At 44.9% G+C, this 23915-nt stretch overlaps 1 protein-coding gene across 10 annotated transcripts in view; it reads right to left on the reverse strand.

Moving 5' to 3' along the window:
• The window catches only part of PLEKHA7 (pleckstrin homology domain containing A7), a 224331-nt gene that overhangs the window by 67232 nt on the left and 133184 nt on the right, over nt 1-23915 (reverse strand). For all 10 annotated transcript variants that reach the window (XR_009249814.1, XM_058688367.1, XM_058688366.1 and 7 more), the window contains 4 exons: nt 12667-12778; nt 11825-11929; nt 9149-9221; nt 7629-7729 (listed from right to left, as the gene is read on the reverse strand). Coding sequence is in view for 9 of the 10 variants with exons in the window: in XM_058688367.1 (XP_058544350.1) it covers nt 7629-7729; nt 9149-9221; nt 11825-11929; nt 12667-12778 (391 nt within the window). In the remaining variant the exon portion in view is untranslated. The remainder of the gene's footprint in view (nt 1-7628; nt 7730-9148; nt 9222-11824; nt 11930-12666; nt 12779-23915) is intronic.

The raw sequence follows: 23915 nt of genomic DNA on the forward strand, positions 1-23915 counted from the left end.
GGCCACTCACAAGCATAGCTAGCCCTCAAGGGTATGATAGATAGAGCATGTTCCTGCTATACTAGTGTTTGTGGAGCCAGGCTTGTCTAGGAAATCAACACGGGACACCCTTCAAACAGGGGGACTTGGCGTGTGTGTTCACAAATGGACCTTGGGGGTTAGATCCAGCATTACAGAGGAGCTAACATGATCACAACCTCAGTCACTGATCCAACTGCCAATATGTGCTGTATCCAGCTGCCCTTGGTTCTAACCAACAGGTTCTTAGCCACATTCTGCCTGTGATTGGGCATAAACGATGTATTTACTGCAAAAGTGAGAAGTGCAGGGAGTTGGCCACGTGACCCAAGTCCAAAGTGCCCTGAGCCAGAGGAAGATGCCAAAACCAAGATGATGAGAAGCCTCCTCACCCCTTCCTAGTCTTATCTCAAAGATGTTCCCTTCCCCTCTGCTCTTCACTTTCCAAACAACAGTCCTATTAGGCAACTTTGCATGACCGAATGGAAAACTTTAGGCTATAGCTAAAGGAAATGGAGATGTATGCAAGGACGATTTTACCTCAAAAACTTAATCCCCCTGGGATAGGACTGTTCTCCTGGCCCTTAGGACCTTGGTCTTGATCCGGCACTAGAGATAAAAACTAGAATGCTCACACTCCAAGCCCCCAGCATCAGCCTTTAGAACATAGAGGCCTAGGTGAGGAAATGTAGGAGCACTCCAAAGGCCAGGGCCCATCAACTGACTCATTCTCTAACTCATTTATTCAACAATAATTTATCATTGATTATTTATGTGAAAGGTACTGTACCAGAAATTGAAGCAACAGCCTTAATCAACGTCAAGATAGTTTACAATCACATAAGAAGAGAAAGACTACGGACAAAAAACTACAATTGTTATAAGCATCGTCAAGAAGTTCAGGATGCTATGAGAGGACATCAGGGGAACCTGGCCTGACCTGGAGAAGGAATTACCTATGGAAGTGACATTTAAGCTTCCTTCTACATAGTAAGCAGATATGTTAGTAAAAGTAGCACAGTGGGATGTGTGGGACCCCAAGACAGACAAGAGTATGATATATTCAAGGATGAGGCCGGCATGCCTGACACAGAGAAAAGGAGAGAGCACGATGAAATGAGGCCACTGGAGCTGGCAGGGTCAGGTCACCGGGGCCACGTGGTCACGTTAGGGTTTTGTCTCATTTTCAAGAACAAGGAGAAGCAATTAAAGAGTTCGAGCTGGGGAGTGGCAAGATCAGATTTTTGTCTGGAAAAACCACTCTGGCTGCAGTCTGAAGAGGTCAGAGTTGAGCTGGAGCAGATGAGGGGATAGGGGGCAGGACACCACTACAGAAGTATAGGTGAGAGATGGTGGTGGGGGGCTGAGAAGGAGAGGAGCGCCCAGTGTCTGGACAAAACTAGCAGGTAATATCGGCAGGACCTGGTGATGAACTGGACAGGAGAGCTGAGAACCGCAACTGTCAAGGATAAGACTGTCAGGTTTCTGACTTACACAGACTGTGGTGCACATTTATTGACATTAAGAAGGAACTCCTGTAGAAGGAACATACTTAAAGATCATAAAAGCCATTTATGAAAAGCCCACAGCTAACATCATCCTCAACGGGGAAAAACTGAGAGCTTTTTCCCTGAGATCAGGAACACGACAGGGATGCCCACTCTCACCGCTGTTTTTAATATAGTGCTGGAAGTTCTAGCATCAGCAATCAGACAACAAAAGGAAATCAAAGGCATCAAAATTGGCAAAGATGAAGTCAAGCTTTCACTTTTTGCAGATGACATGATATTATACATGGAAAATCCGATAGACTCCACCAAAAGTCTGCTAGAACTGATACATGAATTCAGCAAAGTTGCAGGATACAAAATCAATGTACAGAAATCAGTTGCATTCTTATACACTAACAATGAAGCAACAGAAAGACAAATAAAGAAACTGATCCCATTCACAATTGCACCAAGAAGCATAAAATACCTAGGAATAAATCTAACCAAAGATGTAAAAGATCTGTATGCTGAAAACTATAGAAAGCTTATGCAGGTAATTGAAGAAGATATAAAGAAATGGAAAGACATTCCCTGCTCATGGATTGGAAGAATAAATATTGTCAAAATGTCAATACTACCCAAAGCTATCTACACATTCACTGCAATCCCAATCAAAATTGCACCAGCATTCTTCTTGAAACTAGAACAAGCAATCCTAAAATTCATATGGAACCACAAAAGGCCCCGAATAGCCAAAGTAATTTTGAAGAAGAAGACCAAAGCAGGAGGCATCACAATCCCAGACTTTAGCCTCTACTACAAAGCTGTCATCATCAAGACAGCATGGTATTGGCATAAAAACAGACACATAGACCAATGGAATAGAATAGAAACCCCAGAACTAGACCCACAAACGTATGGCCAACTCATCTTTGACAAAGCAGGAAAGAACATCCAATGGAAAAAAGACAGTCTCTTTAACAAATGGTGCTGGGAGAACTGGACAGCAACATGCACAAGGATGAAACTAGACCACTTTCTCACACCATTCACAAAAATAAACTCAAAATGGATAAAGGACCTGAATGTGAGACAGGAAACCATCAAAACCTTAGAGGAGAAAGCAGGAAAAGACCTCTCTGACCTCAGCCGTAGCAATTTCTTACTCAGCACATCCCCAAAGGCAAGGAAATTAAAAGCAAAAGTGAATTACTGGGACCTTATGAAGATAAAAAGCTTCTGCACAGGAAAGGAAACAACCAACAAAACTAAAAGGCAACCAACGGAATGGGAAAAGATATTTGCAAATGACATATCGGACAAAGGGCTAGTATCCAAAATCTATAAAGAGCTCACCGAACTCCACACCCGAAAAACAAATAACCCAGTGAAGAAATGGGCAGAAAACATGAATAGACACTTCTCTAAAGAAGACATCCGGATGGCCAACAGGCACATGAAAAGATGTTCAACGTCGCTCCTTATCAGGGAAATACAAATCAAAACCACACTCAGATATCACCTCACGCCAGTCAGAGTGGCCAAAATGAAGAAATCAGGAGACTATAGATGCTGGCGAGGATGTGGAGAAACGGGAACCCTCTTGCACTGTTGGTGGGAATGCAAATTGGTGCAGCCGCTCTGGAAAGCAGTGTGGAGGTTCCTCAAAAAATTAAAAATAGACCTACCCTATGACCCAGCAATAGCACTGCTAGGAATTTATCCAAGGGATACAGGAGTACTGATGCATAGGGGCACTTGTACCCCAATGTTTATAGCAGCACTCTCAACAATAGCCAAATTATGGAAAGAGCCTAAATGTCCATCAACTGATGAATGGATAAAGAAATTGTGGTTTATATACACAATGGAATACTATGTGGCAATGAGAAAAAATGAAATATGGCCTTTTGTAGCAATGTGGATGGAACTGGAGAGTGTGATGCTAAGTGAAATAAGCCATACAGAGAAAGACAGATACCATATGGTTTCACTCTTATGTGGATCCTGAGAAACTTAACAGAAACCCATGGGGGAGGGGAAGGAAAAAAAAAAAAAAAGAGGTTAGAGTGGGAGAGAGCCAAAGCATAAGAGACTGTTAAAAACTGAGAACAAACTGAGGGTTGATGGGGGGTGGGAGGGAGGGCAGGGTGGGTGATGGGTATTGAGGAGGGCACCTTTTGGGATGAGCACTGGGTGTTGTATGGAAACCAATTTGACAGTAAATTTCATATATTAAAAATAAATAAATAAATTAAAAAAAAAAAAAAAAAAAGAAGGAACTCCTGGTGCCCAACCTTTGGGCTATGAGCAGCACAGTGAACTGGGTAAGAGCTCAGGCCCTGGAGTTAGCCTGACGTGCATGGTGGGCCTGGCTTCTTACCCCAGAGCAACCTTGGGCAAGCTGCTCAATCTCTCCAGGCCTCCATTTCCTCATCTTTAAAATGGGTGGGTGATGATGGTACTTACCTTTTAAGGCTCTGTGAGCACTAAATGAGATAATGCACATATGGAACTTATAGCACAGCCTACCATTTTTAAGGCTCAAAAGATGTTAATTGATGTTATTATAGGACTAGTCACTTGAGTAATCTAAGGTGACTGACTGAATGAATTTTCTAGAAACTTTGAAAGACCCTTTTCTGCCCTCTCTAAATCTGCCCTCAGGTCAAGATCTCATAGTTCACCAGTTGGAGCCCCGTGTCAGGCTCTGGGCTGACAGCTCAGACAAAGCCTGGAGCCTGCTTCAGATTCTGTGTCTCCCTCCCTCTCTGCCCCTTCCCTGCTCATTCTCATTCATTCATATTCTCTCTCTCTCTCTCTCTCTCTCAGAAATAAACATTTAAAACAATTAGAATATAAGCTCCACGAAGGCAAGGACTTTGTCCTTCTCATTGTTCTATCCCTAGCATCTATATCCTACCAGGTAGAACAGTGGAGTTCAGTGAAAGTTGGGTGAATATAAGTAAGTGAAAAACCACATCTTGGCTGGCCTTTAGCCAGAATCTAAAGCAGGGGTCTTAATCTTTTGGGGGGCATGAACCCTTTGGACAGTTTCATAAATCCTAAGAACGCTTCTCAGAATGTTTCTAAGTATTCAAATAAAATAAATATGCTATACTGAAATACAGTTACCAAAATTTTCTTAAATGTGGTATAGTGATATAGGTGCTTCTTTAATAATTCATTATATAAGAAATGTAGTAATAATTATTGTCATTTCAAAGTGGCAATGAGCATAATGCTATTTCAAGATATTTACAACAGTCGTAATGTGATATGAAGATCTCTCTGGTTACTAGGGTGACCAAGGCACAGCTGCTATGGATACCTGTTGTTGCCTGCTTTCTTAATCAAAGAAAACATTGTAGGTTAAAAAAAAAGATGTGATTTGTCCATTGACCCTTGGGGGTCTGTAGAGCTCAGGTCAGGAAACCTTGGTCTTGAGGGAGGAAGAATGGCTCAAAGGGAGTAATAAAGGCTTTTCTCCCCATTGAAAATCCTTGGACCCTTGGCTGCACAGGGATGTTTTTTGCTCCAGATCCTGGATCCGAGGGGCAAGCCTGCTCAGAGGTGACCAGGAGGTGAAGGGTGGCTGTACATCCAATAGGAGCTGTTTGGGGAGGAGCCCCAGGTGAGCTAACAGAGCATAAAAGGCCTGTGTCCATCTAGCACCAGCCTTCCTGGTAATGCACAGGGGCTGCCAGGCTGCAGGCACAGTCGAAAAAGAAAGACAAGGAAAGGTCCATATAACCTTTCTGGCGGTGCCTACCATTACAGATACTCTCAACAATCTCAAGCAAGGTGCCCTAGCAACAGTCAGAGAATTTCAGATATGGAAAGAACTCACATCAGAGACAGGTGTAAGGCCCAGAGCACAAAACACTATGCATTCTTCAGTATACCCAGTAACATGGATGCTGTACTGCCCAAGGGGTCCACTTTCTGGCCCCTAAAAGAACAATGCTTCAACCCAAAGGAAATGGAACTCTTTCACACGAAGGAAACCACAACCCTCTGTGGAGAACCAGCTGAAAACCACTAGACTTGTCTGCAGTAGCTTTTCTCTGCTCTCAGACCCTGAGGATCCCCACAACAGGGAAATCCCACCCCACCCCCGACCAAACACACGCACGCCTTCTATCTCTGAGACAAAAGATTTAGGGAACACTCTTGGTGAAGTCTTTCTAAGAAAAATTTTTTTTCAAAAAGAGAAGAATCTATGACACATTAAGGATGTTTTTCTAAATCTGTTTTCACACCTCCCAGTGAAGTGTTAAGATGAAATATATATAGTTACAATCAGTTACTTTGACCATATTTCAAAAGCTGTCCTAAAAAATTACATACATTATCCTGTTGGCCTAGTAGCAAAAACACTGAACCCCAGAAAGAAAGGCTTTCTGAGGAAGACTTTTAGGCTGCAAAGGACCAGTCTGAAACCCACCGAACACAATGTTTTCAAAGCCAGTCATCAGCAGGAGAGGCTTCTGAACCAATAAAGAGAAGAGTATTCCTAAAATGACAACAATGAACATTAGTTCAAATCACTTTCCACCTCCTGCAATGTGTGTGCAGGAGGTGACCAAAATCAGACGTGGAAGAAAAGCAGAAAGAAAAAGAAATTGTCCTCCCTCCCTTTACAATGCAATTGAAAGAGAATAGAGTTCATGTTCAAGTTCTGTCACCATCATCTCTCAGCTTTGTGACTTTGAGCAAGTTTCTTAAGCACTCTAATCCTCATGTTCCTAAGCTATAAAATGAAGCTAATAATACTGGCCTCACCCATTGGCTCTCCACAACATTAAATGAGCTTCAACCCACAGCAACTCTGGAGTCATCAGGGATAGTGACAGTCAAGGGAAAGAGAGGGACAGCTCAAACCTGGCAATGGACAAAGCTGAAGCATCAGCTCAGAAAAGAAAGGTAAAAGATGAGACTGAGTTTCCAACCACCACCCCCACAATGGACTCCCAGTCAAGACACTGATGCAGATTATTACCTTCCAGTGATACCATAGACACCATATACCAATGCTTTCTTTAACCCTTACAGAGAACAGTGGCTGTGTTATCATGTGCTTTTCCATGATCCTTCAACGATCTCTGGCTGGCAAACTTGACCTCTGTTCAACCTGTGCTTTAGTACCCACCATCTAGTACTCATCTTATACCTTCAACATGGGAATAGCTAAGCTACATGAGTAGTGGGGGCAGGAGCCGCTACCCCACTTGAAAGGCTCATCATTGCCCTGCATCCTGAGCAGTGTGAGAGGGCGTTCCCCGTGGCTACTAGCACCAAAGGCTGCTGCTTCAGTGCTGAGACTTCCACTCAGCTGTCAGTAAAGTATAACTTCAACACTCCCCTATCCTCACCATCCCTGGAGGACCCAAGAAACAGCATCAGTGAAGGAATGTGTGGAGGTCGCTAAAGGAGATGGCCTCAGGATTCCCCAAATTTGGGCCTGACCACCACCTTCCTGGAGCCTCCACACCTGGCTCTGAAGATGCTAGAGGGTGTAAAGGACTGCCATCAATTATCATGGCCGCACTCACTCCACATGGCATGGTGACAAAGTAGAAAGGGGGTTCTACTGTTGAAGGGATTTCCCTTGGGATCCAGAGGGATTTTTCTGGGATCCAGAAAATAAACCAAAATTGATTCTACTTGCTTTTCAACAAGATAAAGTGGACAAACTCAAAAACCCTTCAACATGAGCCACTGACCCTGAATATAGGTCTTCATAATATAATTGACGTAAGTCCATTATGAGGGACCATCACTTGCACTAAGTGGCTGGATACTAGACTGGCTGATTAGAGTGATAAGAACACATGAGGAGGAACCCATATGCAATCACAGGACTAGTAGTGAGAGGAAAAGAGGGGTCTGAACACTTGAGCAAGGGTGGGGGACTCAGAAGCTCAGATACAAATGAAAGCACTTGTGATGCTATTCTTGTTTAAAGAATTTATAACTTTGTTAACATGCACCTGAAGTGCTCTAGCTTCTTAACTTCTCCTTTCTCCCCACAGAAAACAACTGCTTTTATGAAGCCATTTTTGGGAACACAAAGTTTCTTAGGGTGGAATTGCTGCACTAGATGGGAAGGGGCAGTACCTTAAAGGAATACTTGCGACTTATACGGTCCTCAGGGGCCACAGGCGAGATCACATAGCTGGGCAGAGGGATGCTCCCAAGGACAGCTTCTTCTCGGCTGTCTTTGAATGGAAAAAAACACATCAGAATAACCTGCTGTGGCACCTTCTTTGGGTTGGTCCATCCCACTGCCCCAGTAAAGGGCTCCAAATGTCTTCCCAGGACTACTGCAATCACTGACTGTCCACTCAGGTGCCCCCTGGAGACCTTTGTGCTAATGCTGGAACGACACAGGTGAAACAGACAGAGGCAGAGGCAGGCATGTAAACGTGCTCAGCACCACCTGCTAACTCCTGAAATACAGCAGTTTACAAAATGCTGTGGGAACACAGAGGCAGAAGTGGCACACAGTCTGGGGAAGTGGAGAAGGCTTCAGAAGGCAACATTTAAAGTGTTTTAAAGGATGGGGAAGGGCCTTCTGTGAGGAGCAAACCTCACAGGCAAAGTTAGAGCACGTGCAAAACATCCTACCTTCTACATCTATTTTCTTCCTCTTCTAAACCATCTTCATTATAGAGGTAACTTCCTAATGATAGAGTTGGTCCTGTCGCTCTCCTACTCAAAAGCACTTGCTGCCTGCTCACTGGATGCAAAATGAAACCCAACTTCCTCTCCCTGGTGTCACAGCCCTCTTGCATTTTGGTCCTTACTCACATCCTGAGCCTTCTTTCCTAGTATGTCCTGCATGCAAAATTCACTCGGGCCTCACAGGTCTGTCATTCCACCTTCTTCTGCTTCTATAACTTTATTCAACTTGTCTCCTCGGCTTGAAATGTCCATCTCCCCCATACGCAAAAGCAAAGCTCTACCCATCTTTACAAGCCCAACTCAAATCCCATCTGTTCTAAAAACCCTCCTTAAATTTTCCAATATGGAATTTCTTGCTCCCCCTGAATTGCTTAAGCACACTGAATGCCTTCTAAAGCACCTAACACAGACTAGTCTGTCTTAAAAGTAAACTCTCTCTTCCTCCATGTTTCGAGCCTTACTTCTTTCTCACTATTGCACAGCCCCTAACTCTATGTGCTGGGGCTCCATAAATGTTCATGTGGTCAACTCAACTCACCAGCTGTCCATCCAATATAAATATAGTAGGGGATAGATCCAGACAGCAGGTTACAAAATACAATGATTTATCTGTACTTCCCACCTCTCCAGATTGTGTCAAAGGTATACCTATGTCCTCAAAAGGGTAGAAGCTAAGACAACTCCAGACTTGGAGACCCTAAGTAGCAGACAAACTGGATCCTATTTATTTTAACTCAACAAATGGCACTTCCAGTGCAGGGACTGGTATAAAATGAAGTGACCAACCACCCACATATGTAAAAGTGAACACTTTGGCAAGTAAATAGGTTCTAAATTAGCTCAGGCCACTGGTCCAGTCATCCAGTCACTGGATTTGAGAACATAACCACCTGTTATCACCTCACCACCCCCTCCAGCACAAAGAGCCCTTGGTGGCCTGAGCTGCAGCTCACCTTTATAGTAAAACAAGCAATAATCGGCAAGCACAAACCACCTCCTTTTCCACAGCCTCATCCCAGAACTGTCCTGCAAAGCAAAGAAAACTAGTCAGACAATATGTGAGCACACTATTCCCCCTTCCCAATCATGCACGACATGATGCTGCAACCGAGACTTACCCATATCCACTCTTTCATCCAATAAATTAATGAATTAATGAATTTTTATTGCATGGCCATTTTTTTATAGGACATGAAAATTTAGATTCAATGATGGTTTACCCCAAGGAAGTTTTATGTATGTCTTGGAAACAGATTAATGTAAGTATCCTTCTTTTAGAAAGGAAGATATGGATTCAAAAATACAGTTCTTCCATGAAAGAAATAAGCTTTTGGGGAGCCTGGGTGGCTCAGTCCATTAAGCGTCTGACTTCAGCTCAGGTCACGATCTCAAGGTTCGTGGGTTCGAGTCCCCATGTCAGGCTTTGTGCTGACAGCTCAGAGCCTGGAGCTGCTTCGGATTCTGTGTCTCCTCTCTCTGCCCCTCTCCCACTCGCACTTTGTCTCTCTCTCTCTCTCTCAAAAGCAAATAAACATTAAAAATAATAATAATTAGGGGCGCCTGGGTGGCTCAGTCGGTTAAGCGTCCGACTTCGGCTCAGGTCATGATCTCGCGGTCTGTGGGTTCGGGCCCCACGTCGGGCTCTGTGCTGACAGCTCAGAGCCTGGAGCCTGTTTCAGATTCTGTGTCTCCCTTTTTCTCTGACCCTCCCCTGTTCATGCTCTCTCTCTGTCTCAAAAATAAATAAATGTTAAAAAAAATTAAAAAAAAAATAATTAAAAAACAAAAGAAATCAGCTTTTAACAAAAAGGAAGCTATTTATTTACTTGGGTGCTATTCTGTAAAAATATTTATGCTGATGAGAAAATTTATTTACATAGTATGGAACAAAGGAATTTAAGTTAGCTAATTAATCATTGAGGCAAAGTTCTCATTTGATGGAGTTCAATTCTCGATCATAAGGGGCTGATTTTGTCATGGATTTGCCTTCCACTCAGTGTAAAAAGACTTGGATTATCTTGCTATCTAATCGTCTCATACTGTGAATCTATTTTTACTCATCTAAAATCTAAATCAAGGGGCGCCTGGGTGGCTCAGTTGGTTAAGCATCTGACTCTTGGTTTCGGCTCAGGTCATGATCTCACAGTTCATGGGTTTGAGCCCTGTATCAGGATCTGCACTGATAGCACAGAGATTCTCTTGGGATTTTGTCTCCCTCTCTGCCCCGCCCCTACTCACACACATTCTCATGCCCTCTCTCTCTCTCAAAATAAACTTTAAAATAAAAAAAAAAACATTCATTAAAAATATTTTAGGTGATTGTGAAAATTCTAAAAAAACTAGGCCAGAGCAGGAAAATAGTAGTGTTGCAAGGTCCGTTTTCTCCCAAATCTAGGAAAATTCCAGAACTTGCTTTTAGCTGTTAAAACTGTTTTCCTTCTGCAAAAGTTTTCAACAAGTTTAAATTTTAAAAAAATAACAAAGTTATTACAGTTTCTAAACCTAAGCACAAGGTGAAGTTTGTTCATTCTCTACTTACCAAAGTGCTAAAAACAAATTTAACTTGCTGAATTCATACATTTCTTGGTTATATCTTCTGCACTAACCACATTATCTCTAAGATCTTGCTTTATTTGGAAAACTCCTCTCCATCCTTCCACACCTAGTGCAAATGTCACCTCCTCTGGGAAGCCTTTCAGGACTCCCCCCAAAGAAAGCTACATTCTCTGTGCTGTGTGTCCATAGTACTCCACACAGGTCGCTGTTAGAGTTCCAGCACAGCCACAGTGGGGGCTGGGGAGAAGAATTACTTATAGCCCTTTCCCTCTCCCTCCACATTTCAAAGGAGCATGCTTTTGTTCAATGGGGATGAGGATGCAGATGGGAAAGCCAGGTTACTCAGGTAAAAGAGATGGGCAGAGAGGCAAAGAAAGAGACACAGCCATGAGGGAAAAGGGTACCATTGAGAGAGGTGTCAGCACAGTGTCTGACAGAGGAGGCTGGAGAGCTATGGGAGTTACCAAGGGGAGACTGAGGGAGATAGATTTCAAGGGGACTTCTAGGGATTTCTTCTGTGTGGCGTGCAACATAATGCCCTCCTCTGTCTTCTTGTAGAGCCTTTAGTAAAAATCCACATCATTGCCCTTGGTGTTTGATGTGTGTTTTTCGGATGGTATGATATGTGAGAGACTGAGGGCAATAATAGGACAGGTGAGAGATGTGTCTGTTTTGGGGTGAGGAGGCAATGAGCTGGATTTGGCTGATTTGGAATCTGAGGGGCTAGGGGAGCTAGATATGTATGCTAGACTAGGGGAGAGGAAAAGATGGAGTTTTTCAGCCAAATGATAACAAAGGCAAGTGCCGGCAGGGGATTGGCAGGAAGGCTAGATTTGTGTGACCCACCCACACTAGTGCTTGGGTCCCAGGGCAGCCAGTAGCACTGGGGGCCCATGTGGTCAAGTGGGTTTGGGGAGGCAAGGTGTAACCACTGAGCAGACAAACCTGCTTCAGATGAACTCAGGAAGAGAGAGCTTATTAGGAGTCTATTTGCAGCTCCCAGGGGCCAAGATAAGGAAGACAATCAGCAAGAGTCATTCCCCTCCCTCACTCTCCCTTCCCAGTCTCCTCACCTGCTTGTGCAGCCACCCCCTCACCACCACCGGAACATTGGGGTTCCTCCGGATGGCCTGGTCCCTCTTCCCAAAGCTGTGGACTTTATTGCTGGACTTCATGATCTAGGAAAAAGCAGACTTGAATTCTAGAAGCAGGGGAAATTATGGAGTCACAAAAAGCACCTGCATGATAAGAGAGCTGCGGGCTCCTCCGCCTTACTCCAAGCAGCAGCACCTTGATCGAAAGAGACTGGAATAGGTGGGCACATGGCCACAGCATTTCAATTAAAAGGCGAATCCAGGCCCTAGCAAGCTTCCCATCCGGCTCACAGAGAAAAAACATTTAAAGGGATTTTTCAATCAACTTTCACCAGCAGCTATTGGTCCTAATATGTCCTAGTCTTTCTGGAGCAAAGCTACTTTTCAGTCACAAATTTTGCCAATTTCCAGACATCTACCCCTTCCTATCTGGGTGCAGTCCTTAGCACTCACCCCTTCTCTGCAATGCCTGTTCTCTTCCCTGTTCCTCAATGCTCCCACATCTCACCTTTCCTCAGGACCACCTGTCACAAATCTCACCAGGCAGTCTCTAACACACCTGTGAACAGAGGCATGGCCCTCCCAAGACAAGCCAGAAAAATGAAGAATGCACACGGGGACCTAGGTGTCAATCCTGGTTCTGCCAGCAATCACCTGTTTTCTTGGACAAGTGACATAACCCCAACTGGTTTCCATTTCCTGATCTGTCATTTGGGGAGGATACTTCTTACAAGCCTCCCTCACAAAATAATAGTGACAGTCAGTGGGCATCTGCAAAATAGTAAAGGGTGGAAGGAAGGAATGAGTGGCCAGGAGCTCACCTTGGGGCCAGGTTTGGCCTCCACGGTCGACGTGGTTCCAGCTGTGGATGTTTCACTGACCATGCTGGACGGTCTTTGGTTTCTCTCTTGCTTCGACATATGTGGATGTGGCCTGTGGGAAAACACAGGAAAGTCCAGTAAGTACCAGGCTGCACTGAAAGTGGAATCTGAGATTTATCACAGACAAGAACCGGCTGATATGCCTCAGACAACCCACGACTGATCTTTTGGAGACCACCTGAGTCTAGACTGCATCCAGAAGACCACAATGTCCATGTGCTTCAGGGAGTCTAGAGGATAACAGATGGTCCACCTCCATGGCCTGACAACCCACCAAGGGGCCAAGGCCATCATTCCTGCCTGCTGTCCTAAGGTCCCCACATTTACGCTCTTACTCGGGTTATCTGTGGCAACTGCCCCATCAGATGGGCACCAACAGTTGTACCACTTTTTACACAAACAACCCATACTCCTTACATACACGTGCACACACACCCCTCCATTTCCCTGGCTCCCAAAAGAAGCTGTTTATAATTAGTAACAAGAAATCACTTGCGCACACATCCACACCCCTAGATACATACAGAAAATCACTTACATAAACGCCAGTGGGGCTTGCCTCCCAAAATAGATCACTCAACAAAGAGTCCTATTCTAGGAACACTCTTTTACCCCAAAATAGAACCATCAGAGATATTAACCCCTTGTGCCATGCCTGGAAACAGGAAGCAATGAGACATGCCTGGGTCCCCAATGAAGATCCCCCTCAGTGCATCCCCAACAGCACCGAGTGACACCATGCTTCCCATCGAGAAGCTCCACCTGCTCTGGGAGAGCCAGATCTCTGGGAACATCTCCATATGACATTCAAGAGGCACTACAGAGAACCCTTCTCACCTGCCTCCACAGATCCCCAGCATTTGCCAGAGTCTTTCAAAGCCCGGGTAGCAGCAAATGCCTGCAACAAATTCAATGCCTATCCTCAAATAGCTTGATGCCTGCTTCCCAAACTCTACTAACTCCAGGATCAGCAAGCCGTCCTCAAAGCGTACGTCTCATTGTTCTGTGGCTGGGTTCTCTACAGGCAACACGACCCAGGCAGCTGCAGTAAACTGAGGCTCTCTTCCCTGAGGAGCGGAGACAATCTGAGTTGAAGGCCAGGGCTAGGAGCCTGAGGGGAAGGAGGATCCAGACAGGATGCAGCGAGGAAGCAGCCCTCTGGGTGTCCATTCACCAGGCTCACTTTTACACAGGTGCCACCAGGCAAAGTCCTAGTTTCCACCTTGGAGATGTGCTGCCTCCTTCAAAACCATTACTGCTGGAAGGATAAGTGATCCTTCCTGCGCCCCAAGACAGAGCCCCGAAACCCTGCACCTCTACTTCTTCACAGAAGTAGCCGTAACCACCGTGCTCTCCACACTGTGCCAGCGGCAGGACCACTGCAGTGGGACTGGCTTTCCAAAGGGCTGAGCTCTGCCGGATGCTTGGCAGCTGGGGGTGCAAGTCCCACCAGGCAGAAAGATCACTGGCTCCTTATCCGCTCAGGCACTCACCCCAGATTCCCCGCCCCCGGCCTCCATCTCAGCCAGACTTTTGTTACTGCTCCCCACTCAGAGAATGTCACCGCACTCAGCTCACTGCTGGCAGAGGCTGCATGCAGCAAAAAGATAATCGCCAACCGGGGGTGAGAAGGGCCCTGAGAGGCTGCCTTGTCCAGTCCCTGCCTCCAGGCAGAACTATGCTCAAAACGTCGGCCTGGAACCTAGTCTTGCCTGACTTTCAGATGTCCAGAGGTTGAGACAAAGATGACTTCTCAGGTTGCATCAGTTATGGCAGTTGTATCTTGGAGCCAGAATTCAGGACACAAAGTCCGACAATATTTGTTTGAGATTTTATCAAGTTTAATTTGCTCCCACTTAAAATACTGATAGAGGATTATTATAGAATATTTGGGAAATATAAGAAAAAAAGCTAAACAAAAAGAAAAAAAATTACCATAGTCTGGCTACCCATAGGAAAACCATTTTTAACACTTGGTATATATACTTCCATTCTTTTTTATATGTCTGGGTTTTGGGGGGTAGGGGAGAAAAGAGTGTTTTTTTCTTTTTATATAACTGTGATCACACTGTGTTTATGATTTCGCATTTTGATTTTTAAAACATAATGTAAACATTTTCTCCATTATTTTAAAAACATCCACATCATTTTATTTTTTCTTTATTTTTATTTCTTTTTAAATAAACTCTATACCCAACATAAGGCTTGAACTCACAACCCCGAGATCAAGAGTCATATGCTCCTCCTCTGTGAGACAAAGGAAAGACTATCTGGATGTGTGACTGGTCCAGAAAATCCAGGATGGACAGCCATTTGCACAACTTCTGTACAATCTTGAGCTCTGACTCTAATCACCTCCTGCTTTCTAGTCTCATGTCCCCAATCCCATTCGGGGATGCTGGCTGGCCAGGAAGCTCCTCCAGACAACAGTGCTGTCCTACAGACTTGGGTGGATGAGGAAAGGGTTACAATCACCACCTAGGAAGCCAATTATGAACAGATTTCAGCTGGAGAAGGACTGGCTGTGGTCCCAACACTGAACATTAGTGAGGGACAGTGGACCACAGTGGGGGGGTGGGGGGGGGCAGAGTACAAGAGGAGGAGGAGGAAAACCATGAAGACAATTCCATTCTTCATTCTATAGAGACCTCTACTCAGCTACACTCAGAGAAAGCTGGCTTATTAGGAGAAATAGTCCAAACTAAATCTGCCCCAGAGAGGGAACCATGTTGTCTCTATAAACAGTGTCTTCATCAGGGCTCTCCATGGGCAGGGACAGCTCCCAGCTGGAGCAACAGTCTCCATCTCTAGCTGGCAGTCCCTGACCTTGCTCTCTGAAAGAACAAGGTGCACACAGCTACTCACTCAGTCAAGTGGCAAGATCTGCCTTCAGAGGATGTTCCTCTGAATCTCCTCAGTGTCGGTAATGATCTCCCAGGTCTCCTCCAAGGGTGAATATGACTTTTGGAAATAACTAGATGTTATCTGGAATTACAACTAGTTAAAAAAAAAAAAAAAGAAAAAAAGGAAACAAAAGCAGGTGGTGGTCATGCTTGGGTGTGACACCATTTGGTACCCAAAAACAAGGATATAAAAAAGTCTTGGGGTGCCTGGGTGGCTTAGTCTGACACTTGGTTTCAACTTAGGTAATGACCTCACAGTTCAAGAGTTTGAGCCCTGCATCAGGCTCTGCACTGGCAGCACAGAGCCTGTTTGGGATTCTCTCTCTCCTTCTCTCTCTGCCCCTGCTCCCTACCCCCTCTAAAAATAAATAAACTTTTTAAAAAAGTCTCAAAAACAATTTTCTGACTTGGCTGAAAAGCTGGCTCTGATGGAAAGTTCTGGAGGTTGTTTACCACACTGTTTTGAGAAGTGGGAATATAAATAGTGTTATGTGTATAGCCTCCTGAAGAGAGAGACTAAAAGAATCATCTTATAGGTGTGTTCCCCACTTAAAAGCCTGGTGGGGCAGACAGTGACTTGTCCTCAATTCCTCAGACTGAGGTATCTCCTGACAGGTTTCACTCAAGAACCGTCCCCTCCCCCAGAGAAGAGGCTGTGCCCCTGAGCTGAGCCGCTGTGAAAGGTGGTTCAGTTAACAGCATGCCCTCAGGCACATGAGTCACACAGATCCCAAGAGAGGAGACCGAAAAACCTGCACACGCTATGGGAAGACAGACTCTTGGTGTCATTAAATAAAATCTATTAACTTAAAAGCCTGTTTGCCAGGTTTCTGTACTATCTGGATTCCCAAAGTACAGTGGAACGATCTGAACAAAGACATCTCTTTCCTTGGCTTGGGCTACATGAATGCTGATTATTTTGCTGGAGGGGTGTGGGCTGAAGTTCAAAACAGTGAGCTAGAGTCTTAACTGCCTCTCAGCTGAAATGAACAAAAAAAGAAGTTAGGACTGGACAAAAATCAGTCTGGAGAAAGCCAGTAGGAAAGTGACTTCATTCTACTCCAAACTTCCTCAAGGATGTGTCAAGTGAGCCTGGACAGGGAATCACTTTCTATGTCCCTCAATTTCCCCCCTATAAAAGGAACTGCTTCTGCTACCTGCACATCCAGGAGTAAATGCATAGAGAACACTGACAGATGTAGTAAGAGGGAGGTTATAAATTCAGAATTTTTTTTTCTGTTGGGTCTGAATTTAGGTGAGTTTGGTTAGTGGGATCCTTGGCTGCCTCTTGGTTAACATTATGAATAGGAGCAAGCTGAAGTGGGATCACAGCAAGACCCTTTTCTACCCTATTGCTGTCATAATAAGTATGTCACCAAGCCAAGAATCACCAACCCTTAGTGTGAGTACACAAAGTCAAGCAAGCAGGGGGACGGAGCTGTACTTGCCCACCACCTATTGTGTGCCAGGCAGTTAGACTACATTATTGCACTTAACCCTGAAAAGCCAGTTTTACCATCTCCATTTTGCAGGTGAGGTAAACTGAGGCTAAGACAGATTAATAGCTTGCCCAAGACAGAAGCTGGACTCCAAAACCTGGTCTTCACAAGAGACACCATCCCATGGCAAGTCCCAGGGTCTGACAGAAGCAGGCTTTTGCTCTTCTCAGCCCCAAGGACCAATACCCAAACCAAGAGGATCCTGGAGTGGTGGAAAGCCCAGGAGCCCGGAATAATTGGGTCTCAACAAAGCTCCGCAGCTTAGTCACTCCTCCACAAGTCACATCATTTCTCTGGGCCTCAGTTTCCATTTTTACAAAATAGGGCGAAAACTACTCTCATCTCACAAGGTGGTTGTGTGGAGTGAAAGAACATCTTAAAAACTATGAACGCAGCACTAAATGAAAAGCACCGTCATGGCTTTACCAGTGGACACTCCAGAATTTAAATCTCAGCTACATTCTATTTTTATTTCCAAGGCACTTCTCTCCAGAAAATTCAAAGTGCCAAACAATTAACTTCTAAACAATCATTTCCTATAAACACCTCTATGAGCACCTTATCCACGTGGGGCTCCTTTAAAGTACAATAAACTTGTGGGGAACTGGGCTCCTATTCTTTCCCCAGGAGGTTAGAAAGCTATTGGGAATTGGGAATCCTTTATTGAGAAGATGTTATTAGATGTCACTTGTATCCCATCAATTCTTTGGGGGGAAAATAGGTCCCCAAATTCATGTTCTGTCCTCAAGTATTCCACACAGAGAGCTCAGCTAAAATTAGTGCTATGAGAGCAGGGTGTATGAGAAGAGGCATACTCACTAACAACCAGCAAATTTTTTAAAGTGCTCACACCCACCACCTAAGGGGTTTGGGGAAAGCAATGCACAATGAAAAGCAGTAATAAAAGAAAGTTCTTGTCCCAAGCAGGCAGACACCTCCACACCCCCTCTTCTCAGAGAAAGAGACACACACAGACCGCCAACGCTCACTGTATACTCCCAACACCCTGGGGGAGGCTGTCTGACACGGGTTTTCATTCAGCAACTGTGGCCTTGTTACTCAACTATGGCTTTCTGTGTTCTTTCCCCTCCCCACAACTCCCCTCTGGAACACACCCTCATCCCACCCCACCTCAGGAGCTGGAAACCAGCCCAAAGAGCACCCCTCACCTGGCATGAAAATAACCTAGTGAGCCTCATGGGCTCCCCTCCCCATCCCAAACCCAAACACTGTTCTGAACTCAGCCTGAGTCCTGCTCAGCCGTGTGACCTTGGACCAGTTTCTTGGGCTGTCTACTGTCCAGGCTCCATGCTTCTATCTGTGCTGGGGAAGAACCAGACCTTGACCTCTACTGTTCCTTCCACTTTTGCTTTGCTATTTCAGAGATACTACAATTCTAACCCAAGACACTGGCAAGCCCTCCTCTAGCTTATATCAGCTTCTCTTGGTTTACCAGGCAGCCACGACCCTCACTAGAAAACAGCCTTTTCTAATGGAGATCTGGGCACTTTCCAGACTCGGGAAATAAAAGAGGAGGACAGGAAGGGTACTCGCGGGAAGAAACAAAATGACTGTTTGCAAGCAGCAGCTTACCCTCCACACACAGCCAAGCCACCACTGCAGCATTTTTATCCCGTACAGACAGAGCCTGAGATGTGATTGCTGCCTGGTAATGACTGCATCCCCGGTGCTAATGCCCTTGGGAACATCGACACCAAAAGCCAAGTCAAAAACCAGGTGTCTGAATGAACGAAGAACGCCATCACCACCTCTTCCCCTACCTGTGACTGTCACAAATGCCGACTCCTAGACCAGGAAGGAAAACTGAACAGTCAAGTTTCTGCATCTGCTTGCCAGGTGTTTCCATTTTTCATCATTTTTTTCTGCTTCCATGGCAACCAAATGCAACAGGCAAAGCTAGCCCAAGACTGCCACTCTGGAGAGACAAGGTGCTGGTTATATCAGCCACACAGTCCAGGGCTCAGCAGATGAACAACAGGACAGACTCCTCCAAGTTCAGAGTTGTAGTGTGCCCCTACCCTTATCCTGTGCTCTTTATCTCTCACTGCAAATTCTTACCAACTTGAAACCGCAGGAGGAACAGGAGTCAGCCTCTCGTCTCCTAGCAGCAGGAGATAGCCCACCCCCAGTCCCACAGTCTGCACATGCCTTGAAGAGTCTTGCCCTGCAACTGCAAAATAAACCGCTGAAGGTAATTCTTACCTTCAGCAAGATATCTTTTGGAGTGGTATCCCAAACACCACTCATGACATTCCAGGCAATTCCAACTTACGGTTTCTTTTCCAAACAATCCAATGAGAAAACAGGGGGCTGCTGAGACTCCAACGGAAGGAACAAGCTAACCTCACTAGGATGCCAGGAGAAGCAGGCCAGGCACGGGTCCCCTTGGGGTTAAGGAATCTGGGAGATTTTGGGTGCCTTACAGCTGGCTTCTGAGCGTGGCAGCAGGCTTCTGAACTTCCAGAGCACATACTCTCTCTCAACTAGGCCCCACCTCAACATCAAACGCTTGACAGAGCCTGGGGATCAGTGTACACAGCCTGCTGTCAGTCAGCTGCCAGCGTCACGGCTCCGGAATGCTTCTCTCCTCTTCCCCAAGAGCTGCGGAGGCGGCTGTCAGCGGCTTCCTGGACAGCCCGGCTCTGAGGAGAAAACGCTCCTGTGCATAGCACCAACCACCAGAACCGCAGCCTGGAAGTTCCTTGTGCCAAGGCTATCTCTTTAGGAGGGCTCCCGCCTGTGTCCCGTGAAGCCACAAAGGCCAACCACAAGCTCCAATTCAAGAAAACCACAGAGAATCAGGAAAAGAGACTGAAGAGGAGGAGCTCAAATGCTCCAATCACTGGAAATGAGGCCCTGTAGAAAGGCTTGAGAACATTTTCTGGAGAAAAGACTACTAAGGAGGCCTGGCATCTTTCAAGCAAGCATGAAGTTATAAGATCAAATGTCATTACTGCAGATACAATTAAAATCTCTAGTCTATTTGGCACACCAACACTTAAGTACAACCAAGGAAGAGGACTATCTCTTGAAAACCACTCAAATGAGAGGCAGTATTGGAGTCGTTGGAGGCACAGCATCTGCGGCCAAACTATTTGGATTCAAATCCTAACTGCCACTTACTAGCTGTGTGACTTTTGGCAAGACTCTTAACCTCTCTGTGCCTCAGTATCCATGACTATAATGGTATCTTCCTCATAAGACTGTTGTGGAAATGTACTTAGAAATGTACCTGGCAATGCAGCCACTCTGGAAAACAGTGTGAAGGTTCCTCAAAAAATCAAAAATAGACCTACCTTATGATCCAGCAGTAGCACTGCTAGGAATTTACCCAAGGGATACAGGAGTACTGATGCATAGGGGTACCTGTACCCCAATGTTTATAGCAGCACTCTCAACAATAGCCAAATTATGGAAAGAGCCTAAATGTCCATCAACTGATGAATGGATAAAGAAATTGTGGTTTATATACACAATAGAGTACTACGTGGCAATGAGAAAGAATGAAATCTGGCCCTTTGTAGCAACATGGATGGAAATGGAGAGTGTGATGCTAAGTGAAATAAGCCATACAGAGAAAGACAGATACCATATGTTTTCACTCTTATGTGGATCCTGAGAAACTTAACAGAAACCCATGGGGGAGGGGTAGGAAAAAAAAAAAAAAGAGAGATTAGAGTGGGAGAGAGCCAAAGCATAAGAGACTCTTAAAAACTGAGAACAAACTGAGAGTTGATGGGGGCGGTGGGGGAGGGAAGGGTAGGTGACGGGCATTGAAGAGGGCATCTTTTGGGATGAGCACTGGGTGTTGTATGGAAACCAATTTGACAATAAATTTCATATATTAACAAAATAAATAAATAAATAAATAAATGAAACTCATGAACAAAGAAAAAAATAATAAAAAAAATATATATATATAGGTCAATACCCCCCCCCCAAAAAAAACTGAGAACAAACTGAGGGTTGATGGGGGGTGAGAGGGAGGGGAGGGTGGGTGATGGGTATTGAAGAGGGCATCTTTTGGGATGAGCACTAGGTGTTGTATGGAAACCAATTTGACAATAAATTTCATATATTAAAAAAAAAAGAAAGAAAGAAAGAAATGTACCTAGCAATAAATAATAAGGGCTGTTGGGGAAATGTACTTAGAAATGTACCTGGCAGTAAATAATAAGGGCTCTAAGTGTTCGTTGTAAAAATAATAACAATATTATTAATGGAAAAAGTCAAGTCTTATTCTAGGAGGTAGCTTATCTCATTTAAAGTTAAAGATGAAACTCTAGATCCTGAAACAAGGGATGTTGAAAAATCTCTTTCTTAGAAAATTATGAACTGAGCTAAAATTTGCCCGCCTATAATTCTTCTCATTGACCTGATGCCTGCCTCGGCAGCTGTGCAACAAATGGACCTCACTTCTGCGTGCCAGCCCTTCTTGAAGACTTACAGTACATCCTCCTTCATCTTCTCTCATGCAGACTAAATATGAGAGGTCACAGGACAGGGTTTCCAGACCCCTCACCATAATGGTCCCCTTCCCCAGGGCAATCTCAATTGTTCAACATCCCTCTTAAAATTTAGTACCCAGATCAAAATGTTTGGGGCTTGGCATGTCTTTGATGCTCCATAAACTTGGAATGAATGAGTGAAGCAGTCCACAATCACCCTAGTATACCAAAAGTATTGTCTTCCTTTCTCTACATATTGTACTTTTATTAATGCAGCCTGAGCTCATATTAGCTCTTCCAAGTGAGATTTCCATGTGCTTGGTGGCTTTGGTGTATAGAAGTGTCCCCTGGGGAACAAGCCTGTAGGACCTGTTGGCTGATACCCACCTGCCTTGGGGGTTCTGACAAAGAACAGAAAAGGTGAAATGAGAAATCAAACCCTCTAATCATGCAGCAAAATTTTAAGCTTGTCAGTGACAGACTCAAAAGGTCTTGACTCCCTTAATAAATCTGAACTGTGGATCATTAAGTGTAGTCATTATGATGGCCAAGAAATATTTCTGATACTCTTCCCAGGTACATGATAGAAATGTACTTTCTTGGCCCCTTAAAGTGGCCATTTGACTTGCTTTAGCCAATGAAATGTGAAAGAGCAGTGCACAATTCACCAAGTTCCCCTCTTCTTGCCTTTGCCAATCATGGAAGCACAGAGATGGAGCTTCCCTTGGTAAAGATGACAGAGCAGAATCCCTCAGGGGACCTGTGACGGACATGGAGCACAAGCTAGAAATAAACCTTAATTGTTTCACATCACTGAGATTGTTTGTTGTTGTTACCACAGCAGACCCTAGCCTATCCTGTATTACTGACACAGAAACTAGAATGTTCAGAGCTCATGCCCTCTGGATCCACTGATCATAGCTTTCACATTATTTCTCTTCTCCCTGCTTCCAATATGTAAGGCGGGAAATCATCTTTTGATGGGCATGCACCTGTTACACCAAGCAGCTTTGGTAAACCCCACCTGCCAACACTGGAGGAGAGGTGTTACCTGTTCATACAGTAATGCTCTAAAGGAAGCTACCATGGGGACCTGTTTGTTTTTCTTCCCATACAAGAAGGAGCAGACAATTATTTGACTAAAATCCATCTAAGATTGTCACCACGGCCCAGAGAATGACAGGTATCTGGAGGAGATTTAAGGATGAAAGGAAGAATCTGGGAGTAATTTAGGAGGGATTAGCAAGTTGTTCAGTGGTTCTTAAACTTTTACCTGAATCAGAAGCACCTGAAGGCCTGCTAAAATACAGGTTATGGAGTGCTACCTCCAGAGACTCTGATTTAGTAGGTGTGGAGTGGCGCTCAAGAATTTGCATCTCTAGGGGCGCCTGGGTGGCGCAGTCGGTTGAGCGTCCGACTTCAGCCAGGTCACGATCTCGCGGTCCGTGAGTTCGAGCCCCGCGTCAGGCTCTGGGCTGATGGCTCGGAGCCTGGAGCCTGTTTCCGATTCTGTGTCTCCCTCTCTCTCTGCCCCTCCCCCGTTCATGCTCTGTCTCTCTCTGTCCCAAAAATAAAAAAAATAAAAAAAAGAATTTGCATCTCTAACAAGTTTCCAGGTGATGCTGGTGGAGAGACCACCCTGAAAACCACTGCTCTGGAAGGATTCAATTCAATTCAAGAAGCCAGAGTTGGGGTGGGGGGGAACCTAAGTGGCTTAGTTAAGCATCTGACTCTTGATATTGGCTCACGTCATGATCCCAGTGTCATGGGATCAAGCCCTGCATTGGGTTCCACACTGGCAGCGTGGAGCCTGCTTAGGATTCTCTCTCTCCCTCTCTTTCTGCCCCTCCTCTGCTCACATGCTCACTCTCTCTCTCTCTCTCAAAATAAATAAACATTAAAAAAAAAAAAAAAAAGAACCCAGAGTGGAGGCTCTGGTGAAAGGAGTCAATGACGCCTTAACAGACACTCTTTCAAGAAGAAAAAGAAAAGAGCCAGTTTTCCTTTTTCCATCCACATTAATCTGAGAGCTGATGTGTAAAGGACACACAAATGGTCATCTCAGTCTTTTTTCTTCACCACATAACACACTACACAACAAAATTAAGCTCCCCTAAGGGAACAAATCAGGAATCTTATTTGTTGGCATCTTTAAAACTGGGTTTCTGTGAGGTGAAATTGTGCCTCACTCACCCTTGAGAGCTCCACCAGAGGGTAAATCTGGGTGTATCTCAGGAGGAGGCAATTTAGATACTTGGCTGCAACTCCCTCTCCCACCTTATCTCCACACTCCCTTTCATAAACCCCTGCTAAAAGTC

This window comes from Neofelis nebulosa, chromosome 10, assembly GCF_028018385.1.
Source record: "Neofelis nebulosa isolate mNeoNeb1 chromosome 10, mNeoNeb1.pri, whole genome shotgun sequence".
NCBI lineage: Eukaryota > Metazoa > Chordata > Mammalia > Carnivora > Felidae > Neofelis > Neofelis nebulosa.